The 22,178-nt window shown below is 38.2% G+C and overlaps 1 protein-coding gene across 2 annotated transcripts in view; it reads left to right on the top strand.

Moving 5' to 3' along the window:
* rnls (renalase, FAD-dependent amine oxidase) overlaps positions 1-22,178 on the top strand; it is a 122,085-nt gene that overhangs the window by 59,420 nt on the left and 40,487 nt on the right. For both annotated transcript variants that reach the window (XM_005169454.5, NM_001002607.1), the window contains 1 exon segment: positions 11,979-12,152. In XM_005169454.5, coding sequence (XP_005169511.1) covers positions 11,979-12,152 — 174 coding nt within the window.

Genomic DNA, 22,178 nt, shown 5'->3' on the forward strand with positions numbered 1-22,178 from the left:
ACAATATTTCAGTTCGTGTAACGTATTCCACATTTCAGGCAGGCAGCCGTTTAGTGGTAGAATGCTGATGTAGTTCTAGTAAGAGAACCGATTTGCTTCAGTTATTATGAATGTCACTGTTAAAGGATGATTCACTGAAGATTAGCTCCAATGACCCCAGGCAACAGTGGCAAGGAAACCAAAAATGACTAAATTTGACTAAACTTTGGGGGGAAACCAGGCTCAGTTTTTTGTTGGCCAAACAGAAAAGTGATATGTAAAAATCTTATATACTGTAGCTTACCTAAAACCACTGACTAACAAAAATCACTATTAACATCTAAAGTGACAATTTTGTGACCATTCCTGGATATTTTCTTTCAAACTTTGCATGAGCAGCACACATGCTGCAGTCTGTTCTTGAATGTAGTCAAACAATGTTGAGATCAATCTTTTCAGCATTATGGAAGTCACCGTATTTTATATTCACTTTGTACGTTTGCATGCCAACAATGCACTGATGATCAAGATGATCCCTGTTCTCACAGATTTGTAAAAGCAGAGGATAAATGATATTGTTTTTGTTCAGTCTAAAATGTTTTTTTAAACCAGTTTGCATTTTCAGGCCACTAAAATGTTAATGTCATGTGAATGGATGACCAAACTGCTTCTTTTTTCCTCTTAATTTTTTGGTTTAAAATATAAATAAAAAATTAACACTGTCAAATATGAAATCTCTAAATGAGCAACCTTTTAATGCTGTACATTGCAATGTTGGATCATCAAATTTCTTTGTAAACTCAAATCTTGTCACCTTTATCCTATAGTGCTTTATAGAACAAAGTCTGTCAAAGCAGAAGAATAACTGGACAAACACTTAGTCAGGTATGAAGATTTATCAATCTAAAACAATTTCAATATATCAAGCAGTTCCATAGAAATGCTGTTTTTTTTTATCAGCATAAAACAGCACACATGTCAGCGATTGATCTGTCTACAACATGAAAACTATTTTACTGTCAACAACATTTTTATTGTAAATACATCTCTAACAATCAATATACTGTAGTTATACAGGAAGATAAATTCAACCTCACTTGGTTATTCATTTGCATTTGAGCTGCTCCTGTAAGCTGTTATATGTACAGCTTTCATATCTGAAAAATACAGTTGCCAAACACTCAGTTTGTGAATGTAGCCTGTGTAAGACTGGTCCGGCAAATAGAGCACAGCTATATCATAAACCCCTCTTCTCTGTCTTGCTCACACAAATTGGCTATTTATAATGTCTAGACAGATGTTAAGCAGACTTTAAAGTGGTCACAAGTGTCTGAAAAGAAAGAGGACATCAGGTGCACGTTTGTGTGTGTGTGTGTGTATGTGTCTATGTATGTGTGCGTACTTGCTCATAACCATTAAATGGTTTTTACTGTATGCATTTACAAGGACACACATTTGTCCTTATAATTCAAAATGCTTTGAAATTATACTTATATAGATTTCCCGTGAGGCTTGGGTTAAATGTAGGTGTGGAGTAATGCCATATAAATTAGTGAGTTTTACTGAATAAAACAAAAATTACACCAATGGAGAGGTCCTTGTAAACCATAAGTATGTGTGCATGTGTACTTGCTCATGTGGTTTACAAGGACACTGGGTTGCGTATTGACTTGTATGACCTGGTTGTACTCTTATTTAAGGACACACATTTGTCCTCATAATTCAAAACGCTTAGAAATTATACTTAATGAGGACTTTAAAATTTAAATTTTGACTCAGATTTCCTGTGAGACTTTAGATTATTGTGTGGGTGCAGTAAACTATACTGTATATATGCATGCAAGCACGCATGTGTGTACTTGCTCATGTGGTTTACGGGGAGACAAAGTTGTAAAATGACATGGGGATGACCTAGTTGCACTCTATTTAGATGGTTTACAAGGACAAGCATTTGTCCTCACAATTCAAAACGCTTAGAAATTATACGTATTGTGGACTTTGAAATGTTGGCACATAATTTCTGTAAGACTTGGTTTAGGGGTAGGGGTGAGGTAATGGCATATAAATAAGTGTTTTTTACTGTATAAAACAAAAATGATGCCAATGGAGAGTCCTTGTAAACTAAATATTAATGCGAACACTCGTATGTGTACTTGCTCATGTGGTTGATGAGGACACCAAATTGCATAATGACATGTGTATGGACTGGTTGTACTCTATTTAGATCAGGGGTCTCAAACTCGCGGCCCATGGGCCATTTGCGGCCCTCAGTGCAATATTTTGTAGCCCGCGCCGACCGCTGTACTCTGACAGAATCAGCAGAGCGGGGAGAGAGAGCGCTCCCAGCTCCGCTGATTCTATCCGTACACAGCGCGCTTGTCACTCAATGCGCGTTGTCGCGCGCGTTCTGATCAGCTGTGTTGTCGCGCGCGTACTCAAGAGCGGTGTTATCGCGTGCCTACTGAAGGGCGGGACCGAGGGTGTGTCGCATCGCGGGGGCACTTTTGATCATTTTGGAAGGGCGCTTTCTATGCAAGACTAAAAAGGGCATGTGCTCTGCACAGGTTGAGCCCTATGTGTGCACGTGCCTGCCCTGCATCTTATATATATTGATATTATAGGTAGATACAGACTGGTACAGACTGATGTGACTGGAGTGGGGTGGGGGTGTTTTATTTATACATATATATGCCTTTTTTTAGGTGAGGGAATGGAAGTTTTGAGTGAGTTCCCCCACTTTTTTCCCTAGGACTTCAATAAGTCAAAGTACAGGTCTAGACTTGATGATCATCTTCAAGCCATACTGAGGGTCTCAACTGCTTCCGCTCTAAAGCCAAATGTGGTTCAGATTTGTGAGAAGAAGCGCTGTCAAGTCTCTGACAGCAAGAAGTAGGCAAAAGATGCCATGTTCAGAAGAACTGTTCATAATCTTCACTCAATGTTCTATTAAGGTTCAGGACACTTCATGTTCAGAAGAAATAATTAAAACTGTTAATAATGACATTTGAGGACTTTTTTTTGTGAAATCCCTTATGCGGCCCAGCCTCACCCAGACTTCTGCGGCCCCCAGGTAAATTGAGTTTGAGACCCCTGATTTAGATGGTTTACAAGGACATACATTTGTCCGCGTAATTCAAAACACTTAGAAATTATACTTATTGAGGACTTTAAAATTCAAAGTTTGCATCAGATTTCTGGTGAGACTTTGTTTTTTGTGTGTGGGTGAGGTATTGCCATATAAATAAGTGGGTTTCACTGTATAAAACAAAAGTTATGCCAATGGAGAGTCCTTGTAAACTATATATGCATGCAAGCGCGCGTGTATGTACTTGCTCATTTGGTTTACGAGGACACTAAGTTGCATATTGACATGGATGACCTGGTTGTACTCTTATTTAGATCATTTACAAGGACACACATTTGTCCTTATAATTCAGAATGCTTCGAAATTATACTTATTGAGGGCTTTGAAGTTCAAATTTTGCCACAGATTTTCTGTGAGGCTTTTGTTTTGGTGTGGGTGGGGTAATGCCATATAAATAAGTGGTTTTTACTGTATAAAACAAAAAGTATGCCTTGTAAACCATATATACACGTGTGTGCGAGTTTGTGTAAATGGCCCTGAAATTGAATGTGGTTTTGTGTAAGGTATGTCTCACGCTGAGGCTATGCAGGGCTCACTTACAGAGCAACGTGAGGAGCTTTTTTTCCTTCAGGATATTGAAAGAGCTCAACTGTTTGGGTAGAGTTCTGCTCATGCGGATTTGTTAGTCTTTCGACCGGAGGATGTGTCAGGGAAGGAGGCTAAAGATCACAGATGTGTGAAATGAAATCAAATCCCTCTGGTTTTAAACTAAAAGGAAATTTTTACTGAAGTGCTCACTTGCATTCTCGTTGCACATTAGTACCATTAATTACTATTAAGGAAGCAAACCATCAGAATAACCAGACAAATGATATTCATCTTTTATAAAGATGTGGAAAACACAAACATTATATTTTAGCGAATCATTTATTACTCACTAAAGTAAAAAGCATACATTGTCTCTCTATAGGCTGAGGAGAATGTCAAATGAAAAAAAATTGGATAAATAATCCAGCACGTGAACATCAGTTGTGCTGGTGGACGTATAATTCTGCATCATTTCAAGTCTATCTAAAGCAAACTCATGGAACCATTTCAGAATTATGCTTGATGAAGATGCTGAAAGGGAAAGTCCACATATCATTAGGACTGAAAATATTATATAGAATCTGTTAACTAGACTGTTTGTACAAATTTATTTTATGTATTATTCACATTTTATAGCTGATGTGTGAACAGCTACGATCTTAAAAAGACATTCCAAGATTTCTTAGGTATTTTATGGAAGCATTTAGACTGATGATTAATTAAATAACTCAAGGCATTTTATAGTGGGTTCATTAAAACCATAGTCATAGTGATGTAACATATGAAATACCTCATTTGTTCACATGATTTCAGTGAATTGCAGTAATTGTGCAAACGTTATCTACATTTCTATAATCATTGCCTTTTTTAACTGCAGTTTTTTTCTTTGCTGTCTTCATTTTCATTGTTCATTTTGTTACTGATAGAAAAGCACATAGCACATGTTTACGTCTATCTAAATGTTTGACTTAAATGTTAGACCTATTGCTTATGCAGTGCTTAATTTGTGAATTGCGAGGTGTCTCGGAACAGATCAGAGTAACAGATCTGGCATGTTACACGAGGATGTTATCGGTGTCCCACACAAAAGTCGGGAGTTGTTTGGGGGGGGGGGGGGGGGGGGTCGCAGCAAAGGTTAAGAGCAGGGCGTTGGATTGCGGTTTGGTGTCCTGGATGAAAGTGAAGACGGGTTGTGTAGTCGCACAAGAAAGTGTAAGTGAACTGCGAACGGGGGATGAGAGCGGTGGAGGATTTGGATTGGTAAAATGAGGTGACGGATCAGATTTCAGAGGTGCCGGATCCGGATTTGGCTTGTTCCAGCACAAATTAAGCCTTGTGCCTATGATGTTTTGGTATGTCTAAAGACTAACCATGTACAAGTTCATCAGTCTACAATATCTGACAAAAGTCTTGTTGTTGATCCCAGTTGTAAGAGCAACAAATAAAGACTTGAATTCTAGTTGATCATTTTGTAAAGTGGCAGAAGGTACACTTTTCCCATGAATTATCTGTTGAACTGCATCCCAATCTTCACAGATTCTGCAGAAGACCTATTGGAACCCGCATGGACCCAAGATTCTTATAGTAATCAGTCAAGTTTAATAAATGAAAAAATCATGGTTTGGGGTTACATTGAGTATGAGGGTGTGCAAGAGCTTCGCAGAGGAGATGGCAACATCAACAACCTAAAGTATCAAGACATTGGTGCTGCTACGGACAATTTTAGCCTACCCAATTCACCTGTACCAAATGTCTTTAGACTGTGGGGGAAATTAGAGCATCCGGAGAAAACCCACGCGAACGGAGGGAGAACATGCACACTCCACACAGAAACGCCCACTGACCCAGCTGAGGCTTGAACCAGCGACCTTCTTGCTGTGAGGCAACCGCACTGCCTACTGCACCACTGCATCGCCCTCATGGGAGTCAGACACAATATTAATTCTTTTTTCACTGCACCATGACTTTATATTCTATGCTGTACATTATTTCTGTTAAGTGCCAAGACTTTTATCTAAGTAAAGTCAGATCTTACTGTCCTTATTAAATGATTAAAAATCAAGCCATGATCATATTTTAGTTTGGTAAAATAAGCGTAATCTAGCCACTTCTGATACCGAATGATCAACTAGAAGTCAAGTTGTTATTTGTTGTTCCTGAATCTTGGATAGGCAATAAGACTTGTATCGGGTAGTGTATACTATTGCTAAGACTTTTCTGTCAAAATGACAGTGTTTCACTTACTCACTGATCATTTGGCTTAGTCCCTGATTTATTAGAGGTCAAGACAGTGGAATGCATCGCCTATAACTCTGGCATATATTTTATGTGGCAGATGCCCTTCTAGCTGCAACCCATACATATCTCATTCACACACATGTGTTCGCCGATTTAGTCCGTCCAATTCACTTAAAGTGCATATCTGTGGATTTGCGAGCAAACCCAAGCACCTAGAGGAAATCCACACAAAGACTGAGAGAACATGCAAACTCCACACAGAAATTGAACCAGCGACCTTCTTGCTGTGAGGCAACAGTGCTAACTTAGGCAAAAGGGGGTCCAACCCGGTTATGGTAAGGTGTACCTAATAAAGTGGCCGATGATTGTATGTGTACATCTTTTTAATTATCATGTGGACTTTTTTTGTAATGAATATATAAAATATAACTTCAGCTCAGCGGAAAGCAGCAGGCTTTGATCTTTCCCTTTGTTCAGCCGGTATGTGAGCTCTGAATGTGATTGAGCTGAAATCTAGAAGACCCACGGTACAAGCCTGTCAGAGGTAATTGCGCTGCCAATCTGAGCTTGCAGGGAGGGAGGGTGGGTAATGTGGGACAGTATCCACTTTATACCATGACTCAGAGCTTTCCTTACCATAGCAGCCAGAAAATACATAGCATGTACTTTTTTTGTTGAAAGCACAGCTCTAAAAACATCTCAATAGTTGTGGCTAAGCTGAAGTCATCCAGACAAACAAATAGGTGGTCTCGTTTTACTTGAAAAGAAAGTCATCGCCTTTTGAAAAGGGATGATTCATTGCTGTGCATCTGCACTCATTGTCCAGCTCTATTGAAAGTGATTTCTGACAACTTAAATGGGTTAATGTGGTAAAAAGCGTTCTCATATTTGTATTAGATAACCCTTACTGCATCGAGATCTTTTATGCCGATTAACAATGGTGTGTTCTGTAACCAGATTCCATTACCATGAGAAAAAAGAAAGGCTCTTTATGGATTCAGCTGACAGGGTTTGCATTATCCCTAGGCTTTCCACGCTCAGATGCTGCAGCAGATTGTCTCTGTACCAAGGGGCACATTTACATGCTCCTAATCTCCCCCAGATGTTTCGCAATGACACAGCCAGTGATAAAAGGGACATGTCCGGGGACAGTCATATGACCGATTCACCTCTATTGTCATTTTCCATCATCATCAGTTGGTTGCTTCCTAATCGAACAGTTGCTGAAGCGTTCTTTGAGACAATAAAAGTACAGCAGCAGTAGACAGTGTTAGGGTGTTTGTGTTGCATCACTGTCATTTCAAGTACTCTTGTTGATTGAACTCATCACAAGAACAAGAGCAGTTTTGGAATGATCACACATTTCCATTTCAATTTTGGGATTGAATGTTCTTTTTTAATCAAAAGTTATTTTTATTTTTACACAAAAAACTGTTTTGAAATCTGTTTACTATGGTGCCCCCAACAATTGCAGCCATTTCAAACACATAATTTAAGACTTGCTTTTTGTAGGAGTTAAATAATTGAGCATTGCAATGGTCCCTCGCTGTAACGTGGTTCACTTTTCTCAGTTTGTTTTTTCTTGCAATTTGACTGTTGTCTCTCGCTATAACGTGGTTCAGACCTTGCAGTTTCGCAGGTTTTTTTTATGCATTTTGACATGCCGAAAGGCAGAGGAATATGCTAACTATCACACAAAAAGTTGAACGTCTGAACATGCTTGAGATGCCCAAACTAGGGCCCGTGGTCACTTTTAAATTGTTTCGCCATCCCTTCTGAGAATGGTTTAGAGCAGGGCTATTCAATTGGCAGTTCGCGGGCCGAACCCGGCCCCCGAGGCAATTCGTTCCGACCATCCAAATAGTGTGACCAAGGCATAAAAATATATTTAGTTCAGTCGAAAAACGGCCGCTATAGCTATGAAGTGACATGCATCTGTTTAATTCAGTTGCTAAAGTGTGCAGTTGGACAGTGGTCCCTCGCTATAACATATTTCACACCTTGTAGTTTCGCTGATTTTTTTGGTGCAATATGACATGCTTTTTCTACAGTGCATTGTGTTTTGCATCCTGTCCGTGCTTTGTCTCCTGTACAGTACAGAATGCGTTCAGCCAGCCAAATTTACATAAATCTTCGATCGCTAGCAGTGTGACTCTGAAGTGCTGTATTGTATGTTTGCAAGTTTTTTCCCCACAATGTCGACAAAACATTTTGCACCGTCAAAGGCACCTGTGGCAGTACCCAAAAGGCAGAATGAGATGCTAACAATCGCACAAAAAAGTTGCACTTCTGGAGATGCTAAAGAAAGGTAGAAGTTACGCGGCTGTAGGGCGCCATTATGGAATAAATAAATGTAGATCAAATGGTTTTGATCTTTGGTTTTATTCTATAATACTGAACTTTTTTTTCTATAAAGGTTTGAACTTTGAGAGCGTTTAAACAAGAGAGAAAAGTGTGAAAATGTTAATGCCTGTCTGTGAAAAGTGTATAAACTGCGTAGTGAGGAGTTTTACATCCTTTAAATCATCATATAATAATTGCAAAAAATAAAGCTGACTATTTTGTAGATTTTGCCTATGGCGGGTTATTTTTTTTTCAGAATGTAACTCCCACGATTAATGAGGGGCCACTGTACACAATTTGAGGAGCGCAGGCCCTAATTATGAGAATATCTGTATTTTCAATAATGTCTGGCTGCAGTCTTTCATAGGCACACTCAGACTATCACTCTCTGGCACATGCCCTCAATAGAATGATGTCACTCTGAGGGGTGGGGTTATTGGATGGGGTTATGTGTAGATGTTCCAGAGAGAGCATGTCTTAAAATGCATGTGCCCTTTGTCTAGAATTTTTTAATTTAGGGGGGTCGTAAATGATTTTTGGATAGCTTAGATGAGACTAGGGATTTTAGTGATACAGTAGTACATTGGGAAATCATTCCAGTCGCGACGGGGAAGGACACTGTGGAGGCCACTTGGAGGCCACTTGCTACCCAAATGGGAAAACCCTATTACAATACGCACATATGGGCTATGGGCCAGATTTCACAGTCCAGGAAATCTGGTGAACCAGGTGGGCATACCAGACAGCATTATGAGCCAAGCATCTGACTCCAGTGACAAGTCGTGTGTTGGAGGGACTCTCTAGGTTTGACCAGAGAGGATCTTACAGGCAGAGTGAAATAAGTGCTGCATCTCCAGGTTAGGGAGAACTATAGGAAGACTATAGAATCTCCCAAATGTGATGTGTTGCCCAGCCTGCAGCTCTACAGATGTTTGTTAGAGAGGTGCCATGTGCTAACGGTCAAGGGAAAGCAACACTTTTGTTGAGTACGATCTCACTCCTTGAGGACTGCTCATTTTGAGTCTGATACATATTGCGATGGCATCCATAATACAGTGGGCCAACCTCTGTTTGGATACAGCATTTCCATTCTGCCAACCACTAAAACAGATAAAGAGCTGTTCAGATGTTCTTGTGTTCGGTCCACTTAAATGTGCAATGCTCAAACAGGACACAGCAATGAAATCCTTTTGATTAATGCTAGTCTAACTAGAAGAGCTGCCTTGAGTGATTGGATTTTCAAAGATAGCCATTTGAATGGTTCAAATGGAACTGTCTGCAGTCCCGTCAGGACCACAGAGAGATCCCAAGAGTGCATACGTGGTGGGTGAGGCAGATTTGGTCTCCTAGCACCTCTGAGGAACTGGACGACCAAGTCATGATTCCTATGCACCCTACCATCCACCACATCATGATAAGTGGAGATGGCAGCTGTGTAGCTATGCCTCCACTCAAAACTATCGTAAAGGAAGGATATCACAACACTGATTGGACAAGTTTTAGGATCTTCTCAATGAGAAGCACACCAATCAACCAATGAATTCCAATTCAATGTGTAGGCGCACCTTGTAGAGAGGGTTCTTGCTTGAGTGGTGGTGTTAACCACCACTGGCGTAAGGGGCCCAAACGCAGTTCAGACTGCATGATTTTCAAAGTAGTCGTGTCACAGATGTTTTCACACTGCATGACTATCTGGGCTAGCATTCTGTCGGTGCTGTTTACACTGTAAGATGGATCAGCGACAGGTTTCACATTGCATTACCTTAAAATAGGAAGAATCGCTAACAGCTTTGTCCAAACTATGTCTTACAACCAAACAAACGCAAGAAGTGACAGAAAAAAACGAGGTCACGGAATATATCTTTTGTTATTAACTACTGGAAAAAGAAGGTTTTAGCTTTAAAAAATGTACTTATTTTGCTCACCTGGCTTTTGAACAGATTTAGCATTTTCTCCTTACCTTTTTTTACTTTTCGACCCGGTTGTGATGTTGCTCAGATGATTCATCAAACACACACAGTGCTCCTGCCAAATTTCCATTTTTTGACTTCTCCCCCATCCTCCCGCTTGCTGCAGGTACCCATACTAGTGGATGCTGCTCTCTTATTGGCTGTAAGTGTTCACCAATGGTTTTTTCAATCAGAAAACATTTCACATGACAGGATTTGAATTGCTGACAGGTCTAGATATTTAGCATGCCAAATATCTCACAGGCGTCGGCGACTCATCTGTGATTCTCTTATATCGCATCCTTGATAGTTCATACTGTGTGATTGTCACTCACATGAACGAGCACCGATTTGCCTGTGATTTCAGGCTTTTGTTGGCGATTTCTCAAAACCTGTCGGTGAGTCAAAATCAAGGCTAAAATCATGCAGTCTGAACTCGGCATAAGTATTCCACTTCCAACCTACGGACCAGAGATGGAGGTTCCAGAGATCTGGACACGTGTGCCAGATGGTGCCCTGTCCCTGAGAAAGCATGTCCTTTGTTAGGAGAATTTGAGAGAGATGGGTTGTCGTGAGGAGTGTCAGTCTGGCCCACTGAGTGGGCCAGAGGGGTGCAACTAGCAAGACCTGCTCTTCGTCCTCCCTGACCATGCACAGAATCTGTGTGAGAGGGCTCAATAGGGGAAATGCATATTTTTTGATGCATATTTTTGGATGCACTTCAATTTAGGTCTGCGCAATACTAGCAAAAATATGAGACATGCAGTGTTGTTGAGTATTGTGATGTCTCTTGTCTCGTCTCTACACTATTAGTATTTTAAGTACTTCTTGGGATAAAAAAAGGAATCATTAATAGCAGATTCAATAAAACAGTCATTTCGATATTCACAATTATGATCTCTTTTTTTTTTCAATATGTCACAATTATGAACTCTTTTTTTTTTTTTCAATTTGTCCCACCTAAACTTCCTGTTTCAAAAGGTATTACATCAATACAGGAAAGGAAACTAATTTCATGGGGAGTTTTAACAGAATCCGGATTTACTGGGGCCTCTGAGAGGGTGCCGAGCTTGTTGACACCAACACTGCCCTTTGAAATAGAATCACACATGTGCAAAAGGAAAATGATGAGATAGCATTGTGTTCATTACTTTCACAAAACATCTGTTTGTTGCTTTAGGGGGAAGATACTGTTCCGATGGACTAATGCTGATCAGGTCTCTGTCGGTTGTCCATGAAAACGCTTTCTTCCTTACTGGAAACAGGGGTGTCTTTGAGTAGAAATATGCATTTGATTTCACAAGGGTTGACCTTTGACCTCCACTACATTAGGTACCTGTGGGCCCTAAATAACTAAAGCAGGCCTTAGTGTGACTGCTTGTTTCCAATAAATAACAGATGTTCCAGACAGGAAATAAGGACAGCATTTTTCTAAAAAAGAGTCCCACATGCTCAAGCGAATCCATCCAGCGCGTTCTCATTAAAGTGTCACTCAGCGTCCATTTCAGCCTTCGCACTGCTCTTCTCATTTGCAAAACGGGCTTGTTGCTTGTGTTTTATAGGCCCTACGCATCAGCCGCACATCTATCTCTATGATCTTGTCACTCTAAACCAGGTGCGTTATCAAACGCGGTGCTGTAGGAGCTCCGAAGAAGCTCATTTGATCAGTGTGATGTAAATGCTACAGGCCCGTTCTTCACAAGCACCAACATTGGCATCTGTCTGAACAGAAGAGAGACATGAACTTAGTGAGGCCCAGAGGCTTCATCTTGTGCTGTGTTTGTGTGTCTGTGCAGTGATGGGGGAGAATCAGAGGAGAAAGCTGGAGGCTGTCAGCTACTCTTCCCGCTACGCACTTGGACTCTTCTACAAAGCCGACACACGGATCGACGTCCCTTGGGCGGCCAAGTACGTCTCAAATAATCCCTGCATTCGCTTCATCGCCATAGATGATAAAAAGCGCAATTTAGGTCAGTGCCTCCATATTTTCTTCCTCTCATCTCCAACTCTGGCTTTGACATGTTTCGTTCTTTTTCCCTGCACTTTCTGCTTCTTCCTCTCACTGTTTCATGTGGCAGAATCTGCACACAAATATGGTTTATTTTTTAAATTAGATGTTTTTCAAATCCACTTGATTTTTACACAGTTTTAATTGGGGTTAGACAATGACAAAGATGATACTCTCTATGGTAATTTTTATTATAGTTAAAGGGCTCTTTTGATGAAAATCATCTTTTGTAAGCAGTTTGAACAGAACTGTGTGTAGATATAGTGTGTCCACAGTCATATAAAAGTCAAAGTCAAAGTAAGCTTATTGTCAATTCAACTACATGTCCAGGACATACGGAGAATCGGAATTACAGTACTTTTAGACCCCAGAGGCCTTAACATATAATATTAATACTCAAAGTAGAGTTTTAGAAAGAATTTATAAAAAATAAAATAATACATAAAATGTAATCTAAAAATATACATAAAGTATAAAAATGTGTAAACAATACATTTTCATTAAGGGCATATGGCTATGAGTGCAAACCAGAGTTGTGCAGATATAGAACAGTATATAGTGCAAAAAGGCTTGTAAACATGATAATTATGATAAAGTGACAGTGTCATAATATATAGGGAGGTAGAATGATGTGACTAACTGGCAGTCCAGTGTTACATAAAGTGACCAGTACAGATGTATGTGTGTGTGTGTTTTTAAATTTCCTATTGTTAAAATAGTATCCAAATCCCTCCCATTTTGAGGCCGACTGCAACGTGACTTTGGAGTGCAGTTTCCCCATCCACCGAATTAATTGACAGCCGCATATTAACATGTCTCCATAGTAACTCGTATAATCATTTCAACAAGGCAGGACATGCGTGAAGCAACCATGTTTAAAAGATCTGTTTAGCTCAATGTGATTATCAATCATCAACAAATGTGATCAAGAATTAGTTTAAAGTTTAAAGCCTTTTTAAAACAGTGTATGTTTGTAGGGCAAAGCAGTGTCGCAGTAGGTTGTGCTATCACAGCAAGAAGGTCGCTGGGTCGCTGGTTCGAGCCTCGGCTTAGTTGGCATTTCTGTGTGGAGTTTGCAGGTTCTCCCTGCATTCGCGTGAGTTTCCTCCGGGTGCTCCGGTGTCCCCCACAGTCCAAAGACATGTGGTACAGGTGAATTGGGTAGGCTAAATTGTCCGTAGTGTGTGAGTATGAGTGTGTGTTAATGTGTGTGTGGATGTTTCCCAGAGATGGGTTGCGGCTGGAAGGGCATCCGCTGCGTAAATACTTGCTGGATAAGTTGGTGGCTCATTCCGCTGTGGCGACCCTGGATTAATAAAGGGAATAAGCTGACAAGAAAATGAATGAATGAATGTTTGTAATGAATTACAGCAATTTTATCATCTTTATCACCACAGCTGCATGTCAGTACAGTTATAAAAGAAGACGCTTTAATACCAGTTTGTGGACGTTAAATTAGGTTTATTTTGTACATTAACATAATGGATATCCGAACTGCAGTAGATATTAACCTGTATCCTGTCACATTTGCATGCAAAAACAATGCAAAGATGTGTGCTGTGCAACATTGTGTGTGACTTATCGAAAAGCTTGTATTAACTCCACAACAAATACATCAAGTAATCGTTGGGAAAGTTCTTACTTTAATATTTCTCACAAACGTAAGGTGAGATCTGCTTCCTTCATGTCTGTCACTGTGCTATTTTTTTTGAAGCAGCCGAGGTGGAGATTGAGGCACATTCAGACAGGCACATGGGGACGGTGGGCGGGGAGAACTAGCATTAAACGCATAGGCCATAAAAACAGCTGCAGGGTTGTTAGGAGCAGAACATTTCAAAATTATTAAAGGTATAATAAATAATCTGTTGGGTGTTTTGAGCTGAAACTTTACAGACACATTCTGGAGACACAAAAGACTTATCTTAAATCTTGAAAAAGGGGTAAAATAAGTGCCCTTTAATAATAGGTGGGAGGGAAAAGTACATTTCTGTACATGTTTTTTTTCTTAGTTGAGCATTTGTTTTTAGAGAGACTGGCAGAGAGAGAATGATTTTTTCTCCAATCTCAATTTTTTAGGGCTTCATATGTATGAAAAAACAGTTGAAGGCAAAATTCTTCTATTATATTTTATTTCTTTTTCAAATATTTCCTTAGTGATGTTTAACAGACCAAGAGAATATTGCACAGTATTTCCAATTATATATTTCCTCTGGACAAATTTGTATTTCTTTTATTTTGGCTAAAACAGAGATGCCCAAATTTGGCCTATTGTAACCTTTGATTTGGCCCACTGTCCCATCTGAGAGAAGAATGAGAATAATGGAGAAGGTTGGGGCGAATGCCTTTAACACAGAGATCATTTCTAATTTAACTAGGGCTGCAACTAACTATTATTTTAATAATCAATTAATCTGTCAATTATTTATTCTATTGATCAATGAATCCCTGACCTGTTATAATAATAATAATAATAATAATAATAATAATAATAATAATAATAAAATACAAAGAACTAACTGAGAAGTTTTGTCCTGTTTTCAATCCAAATATCTAAAAAATCTTAAAGCATGATACATACTAGACACATAAAGTAGAATTAGAAATTGTGTCTTGTTTTCTGAAAAAAAAAACACCTCAAAATAAGTGATTATTTGCTTAAAACAAGCTAAATTAACAAAAAGTTATAAAATAGAAAAATTATTATTACAATCTTAATGAGCCATAATTTTTTCATGCCATTTTACTTGTCTGTTCTTGATTTAAGATTTTTTTAGATATTTGAGACAAAATGACTAAGAAAGAAAAGCTTTTTTTTAGTGTAACTTTACATGACTACAGATGAAAAAATGAAAGATCCAGGCAAGTGAATAAAAACGTGTCTTTACTCTTGCAAAGTGCAAAGTAACTATACCAGTTACTATTTATTAACCCTTTCTCTGGTGAGTTTAAAAGATTCTGGAAACAGGTGTCAGTTTTTTAGGCGACCATTATTTTAGGACATTTACCCTTAATGTAACGTGGCAACGCGTCATGTTTGTCACATGACACACCACAGCCACAATATCGCTGTACGACTGATGTATCCTTTTTATTGTGGTTTTTTTCCGTTTCATTACAACATATTTACATGCTTGCTCATCATGTCATTAGCTACCTGATATTCCAATTCACAAAAACATGTAAGTGATCGTTATGCATAACGTGCGATGGGAGTCGCCATGTTTACTTGCGGCCACGCGTTTGCCTCATTTATAAAAGTAGAAGAAGCAGGATTCAGCACGTAAATTCATAAGTTACTCCCAAAATACATGCAAACAAGTGGCTGGTAAACTTAGAGAAGGGTAGATTCAACTTTATAGTTACTTTCACTATGTATCTGATATAAATAAAGCACATCTGCAAATGGATTGTTAGACGTCAGTGTGCGTTTTACTAACTCCAAATGTATTGTTTTACCAGTACTAGTATGTATTTACATGTCTAAAACATAAATGTTGCATAATTGTGATTAATATGACAGGTCTTTCTCTGGCTCAGTGCCAGTCAACGCGTCAAAGCTCAGTTTGAATTTTTCAGTTGCTGCTCCAAAGAGCTAACACTAGCTTGCCATGCTTGTCAAGCTGGATAACAAGTAAAACATCAGCACCAGGGACTTTTCGGTCCCCACTTAAAAACGGAACAAAAGTAGGATTCTGTAGTGATTCACCCTGCTGTTGAACTCCCTTTCTCCCTGTCTATGAGGCACCGAACTCCGTATCAGTGCGCAAGAGAGACCATGTTCTATCCGCTTCGCGCTGAACTTAAGTGGTTTTTTTAATAATCAAACGTCCCGGTGTTGCGCGATACAACAAATCGATTATAAAATTCGTTGCCAGCACTTTTAGTTATCGATTTTTATCGATTTGATTCGTTGTTGCAGCCCTAAATTTAAAGTAACCTTTTTTTGTTTGTTTTATTGGTTTTTATTAATTTTATTCATTCTATCCATTCTTTTATTTATTCTATTCAGCAAACTGAAATTAAATGTTGTAAAGGAATCCTATTTTATTATAAAATGTAAATACTGTCACTTGACGGATAGAGAACCTTACAGAATACATCGGTGAGCAAATTAAGGCAAAAACTAGTGTAATTCTGTTATAAATTACATTATTTTGTTTTTACCTCTAATAAGTTAATTATAAAATGTCAAAAATACTGTATAAGTTAATATAAGGCAATGTTTTCTAGTCATTGTTAAACATTATTAAATAAATAGGGAAATTACCCATTGCAAATATTTACCTTCAGCCCACTAGCCTCAAGTTTGGTTTTTGGCCGTTTAAAAAGTTTAGGCACCTCATGGCTAAAATAAAACCTTTACTTTTTTTTCTTTGGGTGGCATGACGAGCCAGGGGGTAGCAGTGTCACCTCACAGCAAGAAGGTTGCTGATTCGAGCCCCAGCTTGGTCAGTTGGTATTTCTGTGTGGAGTTTGCATGTTCTCCTAGTATTCTAACCGTAGATTTCCTCTGGGTGCTCCGGTTTCCCCCACAAGTCCAAAGACATGCGTAATAGGTAATACGTAAATTTGGTAAGTTGAATTGTCTGTAGTATATGTGTGTATGTCCTGGTGCTCCAGATTAGGGGTTTAGCTTTGGGCAAATGACCCACCTTGTAAAAATTAGATGTTACGAAACACCAAATGGTGCGGCTACATATCTACACTACTTCAAAATAAAATGGCCCTTGGAGTAAGCATTATTTGCCCCCTTAAGAATATTTTTTTTCTATTGGCTACAAAACAAACCACTGTTGTTCAATGACTTGCCAAGTTGACCTAATTAAGCATTTAATTTGCACTTTATTCTGTATACTAGTATCTAGTGAAATATTTTGTACTCTCATCTTGGCAAAGACAAAACAAGTTTTGCTATCATCATGAATATATTATGTTTTCTCATTATTACTAATCAGTATTAAATTTAAAAATCTGTTGAAAAAAAATCTCTCTTTTGAAAAGCGCTTTAAAATTTTTTTTGAAAGAATTACAATTTCACAGAAGGGCTATTTTGCCTTCAGTTGTGTATTTGTATGTGGGAGAGCAGGGGTAAGCCTTGTGTTCCACACTATTCTGTTCTTTTTTTCTCTCTTTCTTTAAATTGCATCAGTGTGTAATTGAGTTCATCTGCCTTGAAGTGTCAAAAAAAGCACAAAGGGTTGTTTTAAAATTATGCTGCATCGCCATATGTCTGTTCACACGAATGTTGAAGAACTGCCTGGAAGTATGATTTTGTGTGCATATTATGTGGACATGGTTATTGTGCAAGAAATAATAGATGACAGACAGCTGAATAATTGAAAACCACACGCGCATGTTCATGTAAAGATATTTTAAGGGTTTTCTCTGAATCATTTTATATGAATATCCTTATGCTGTGGTTGTTTTGCTGAGTTAAAACAGCCTTCATCAATTACTGTAAGTTTTTTTTTCTTGTTTGTTTTTGCAGAGGTTGTTCCTATGTTTTTTTTTTTTTTTAATTATTACTTTTTACTCAGTGATTTATTGTGGCTGTTTATGAATTTAAAATATCTGCAAAGTTTTAGAGATCAAAGTGGATGACAGACAATTGTATTGTCTCCTAAATGAGACAATTGATGTTGTAACAAGTCATCACCAATTCCAAACTCCAAACTCCTGTGATTGATCTGAATAGATCCATGACAAAGCCAGTGCTTCTGTGGCTGTCCATGAAAAAGGTCTACTTTTTAAAAACCCTTGAACACTTTATTTGGTTTGTTGTTGATATAACGTGGAGAAGAATTCATTATCAAATCTTTTCATTATCAGTGCCACTAATTACTTTCACATAATCCCTCTAGTAATAAAAGCTTCAAAATATATCTCTTAACGTTTTACCTCCACTTTAATATTTCTGTTAAGAAAAATAATTGCATAAAAAAAATCTGTGGGTCTTGATGCAGATAAAAATATATATGATATAATGTGGCCAAATCTAAAGGGCTAAATAATGACACTTATTTGTCACTAGTCACACAGTTTTAATATGTTTAGTTAAATTTTACAGGTACACCAATGGGCGTCACAGTGGCGAAGTAGGTAGCACAATCGCCTCATACCAAGAACTTCACTAGTTCGAGCCACGGCTGGGTCAGTTGGCATTTTTGCTTAATGGCTCCGGTTTCCCCCACAAGTCCAAAGACATGCGCCATAGTTGAATTGGTTGAATAAATTGTCCGTAGTGTATGCGTGTGAATGAATGTGTATGGATGTTTTCCAGTTATGGGTTGCTGCTGGAGGGGCATCCACTGTGTAAAACATAAACTAAATAAGTTGGTGGTTCATTCTGCTGTGGCGTTCCCTGATTAATAAAGAGACTAAGAACAAAAGAAAATGAATTAATGAATGAGGTAACACCTGTAACCCACTCATTTAGAATTTGTTAGGTATTTTGGTGGAATTTTTGCATTCATGGACATGCACTTGTTAATGTAGAGAAATTAAAAGCTGCAACATCTAATAATAGTCAAGTCAAGTTATCTTTATTTTTATATTACTTTTACAATGTAGATTGTGTCAAAGCAGCTCAAAACAGATGAAGAAAACAGAATAAAAAGCCATACAAATATTTCAGATTGTTGAACATTCTAGCATATCAGGCAGCGAGCAGAGTTCTGATAGAATGCTGGTGTAGATCTAGCTAAATTAAAATGGATTCAGTTCTGTTTTATACAAATGTCACTGCTGAGGGACGTTCCACTGCAAAGCAGTTCCACCGACCCCAAACAAGCAAGCCAGAGGTGGCAGTGGCAAGGAGCCAAAACTCCAACAATCCTTAGGAAAAACCAGCCGCAGTCAGGGTGTTCTCCTCTGGCCAAATGTAAAGCTGCAGTCTATAAAATGTTTGAGGACTTGAAAATGATGAGCATACATCGAACCTGTAGGTCCCCAGGCAAGTGTTTAGATGAGCAAAAGGCAAGATTCATCTGTCACTTTGACTCATCACCGAAAATCTGCTCTGAATACAGACCATATCCAAGATTATGTGAACCTTGCCATAAGGTAAAAAAGAAAGTTTGCTGTTCAAATTACAGTGTCTTTGGAAAGTGTTTTATATATACTACAAAGTACAAACTTGCCATGGAGAAACATAATGCTTGGCATAGAGGTTCATTTGGACCAACTATTTTTTCAAATCATTGGTCTTCGGCTCAAATTGATGTATTAGAGTTAGCATTACTGCTAATTTCCTACTGTCATGAAGGAATCCCCAGGAGCTGAAATTCAATACTGACAAATTGTAAGACACCAAGAAATCTGGCCAATAAGAGTAGAGTATACTCATTGAAAGGAGGGACTAAGAAATACTACAGCTTACAAATCATTTGACACACTTTGAGAAAACAGGTGACATGAAAATGTATATAACAAGAAAACAAAAGCATTTTTGACCTTAGATGTATATAAAACTTTTATTAGATAAGATTGTTCCTCTACTCTATTCTTCAGCTATTAAAGAGCCATTAAAGAAAATAGTTTTTGATTTTGTTAAATAACTTCTCGGATAGATTCATGTCTTGTGAGTTTTCTTTGAGAAGAATTTGCATGTGATTGTGAGTTTGCCTTAAAAAACCTTTGCGAGTTCATGACCGTGTATCTGCAGGAGCCCAGTGGAAATAGACTCATGAAAACAGCCTCTGCACCTGTCACCTTTCATCCACTCCAGTGTTTCCGAGGGCAACATCATAATTAGGGGAGCTGTTAAATTTTGCATTCTGCTGCGCTGTTCTTTTAGGCCGGTATGCTCCTTCCAGCCTCCTCAGCCTTCACACGGCCATGCTTTAATCTTCATTTTCATTTCTGTAATGTGTTTTGCTTGTAGTTCCAGTAAAGTAGGTCTGAGTCTGATCTCACAGAGCACCCCGAGCTCTCTTTGAAAACTTTTTGGCAGGCCGCTAATGATAAGCTATTACTGTGTTGCTGAGCGTCTGGCGAGAAACCCATTTGTGCCGTTCAGTAAATGTGGAATGAGCTAGATCAGGGCTGGATGATGGTTTCCCAAAAACAGAACTGCTTCATAATTGATATGAATTTGATTACATATGAAGTCTGAAACTTTGCTACCAAATTGTCACAGGACTACTCAGACGGGGTTCATTTTCTAAATGACGTTTAAGTTATAATTATAGGATGTCTGTCATTTCGTGTTCTAATTCAAACAGGACCGGGATCGCTGTAGTTGATACTAATGTGTCTGCATGTGGGCGTTGCGGACGTTAATGTTTTTTGGATGTGATTAATTATCTAATTAAAATATTATGTTTGTAATTAAGAAAGGAAATTGGAGGAATGTCCACTCAGTAATGAAAATTTTGTTATTTTTACTCATGCTTGTGCTGCTTCAAACTATGGCTTTTTTTCGTCTGTGGAGTATTAGTTTCTTTGTTTATTGCAATTAGTGTCCAGCATGGGAACAGATGCTTTTATTCTTCAAAAACATCATAATGCTTTTGTAAGAGCGGTTTATATTTTAGCAAGTTACTCACTGATATTCATTCCCTGTACTGATTTTTTGCAAGTTGAACTCAACAACTAGATTAGTCTGGTTTGTGAAATAGCCTTTCAAGTTGGTTTTGTGAACAGCTTTCACTTAAGGAGATTTGGTTTAAAATGTCTGTTCAAGAATCAAATATCAAAATTAGGGCTAGGCGATATTAAAAAAAAAAACATTATTCATATTATTCGATATCGATAGTTATTGAACTTTTTTTAAGAGTACATTTTGGAGTATTTGGATTTTTAGTATTTATTCATTACTAAGGCAAATAGATAAATAGTCAAAAACAAAAATATTTAAACTTAATTTCTAATCTCTTTCTAATAAAATAAACATAGGCGTTTTTTGAGACTCTGAAACTCATGAAATAAAATGTTAGAAAGTGTTTGCAATGGTAAAGTGTAAAAACTGAACAATCAAAGCAATCTTTAAGGTGTGAATAATAATGATACAGTAAACCTCAAACTCTTGTCAACATCAGAAATTGTTCTAATCAAATCTGAGCTTTTAAGTAAAAGAACTAACCATCATTATTCAAATACCTGTTGCATCATTACAAATCGTGAAATTGAATGACTGCATTACCCCTATGCTAAAATCTTGCTAGTGGCTGGGATGCACAAGAAAAGAAACCAAAAAGCCACTCTGGCAACATCCTTAAATCCTTTTTTATTTTCAATCTCCTCACTGCTGCTTTACGGCACTCATTTTCGCACGTGTTGTTATTCTGACCTGAAGTGACATGACCATTTCCAATGGACTTTTAGCCCGCGCTCCCCTGGCTTCCCTCTTAACTAGCTGACCATCAACCATTTTCTCGGAGAATGACAAATAGATAGATCATTGCGGCAGCTCCAATGCAAGAAAAGTAAAAAACGCTGTGGCGTTTGGGTGAGCTGTGTTTGTCTGAGGTTATTAGTCTGCCGGTATTACTGAAATGTGTATATTCCATACAAAGTGTGAAGCAGATTGATTAGTTCTACTTACATGAGTCGCAGTGCGCTCGCTGCAATTGGATAAGTTGAGAAGTTTTCAACTAGGTGTGGCTGAAAAATGCTTGCACGACGTGTGTGTCACTTCCATATATGAGTCGTGCAAATCAGCATTTCCTCCATTGGAAATGACACTCTAAGCTCATTGGCATTGCTTCCATGCGTGCTCTCAGCAGCCACATTTTAATAAAACTATAGCTTTCATACCTAAACTACACACAAAATCTTTTTTTTTATCAATATTGAAAATGGTGTTCGGTCAATAAATAACAATACTTATTTTATTGCCCAAATCAAAATATCAAATTTTAAACTTTCAAGAACTATCAGTTATTTGTTGGTCAGGCTACATTTTGTTGTCATATTTTTAGCATATTTTAGCTTATGGCTAACATGATTTTAGCATGCTTGACATTTTTGTAAAATGAAGTACCTCATT

Source organism: Danio rerio, chromosome 12 (genome assembly GCF_049306965.1).
Source record: "Danio rerio strain Tuebingen ecotype United States chromosome 12, GRCz12tu, whole genome shotgun sequence".
NCBI lineage: Eukaryota > Metazoa > Chordata > Actinopteri > Cypriniformes > Danionidae > Danio > Danio rerio.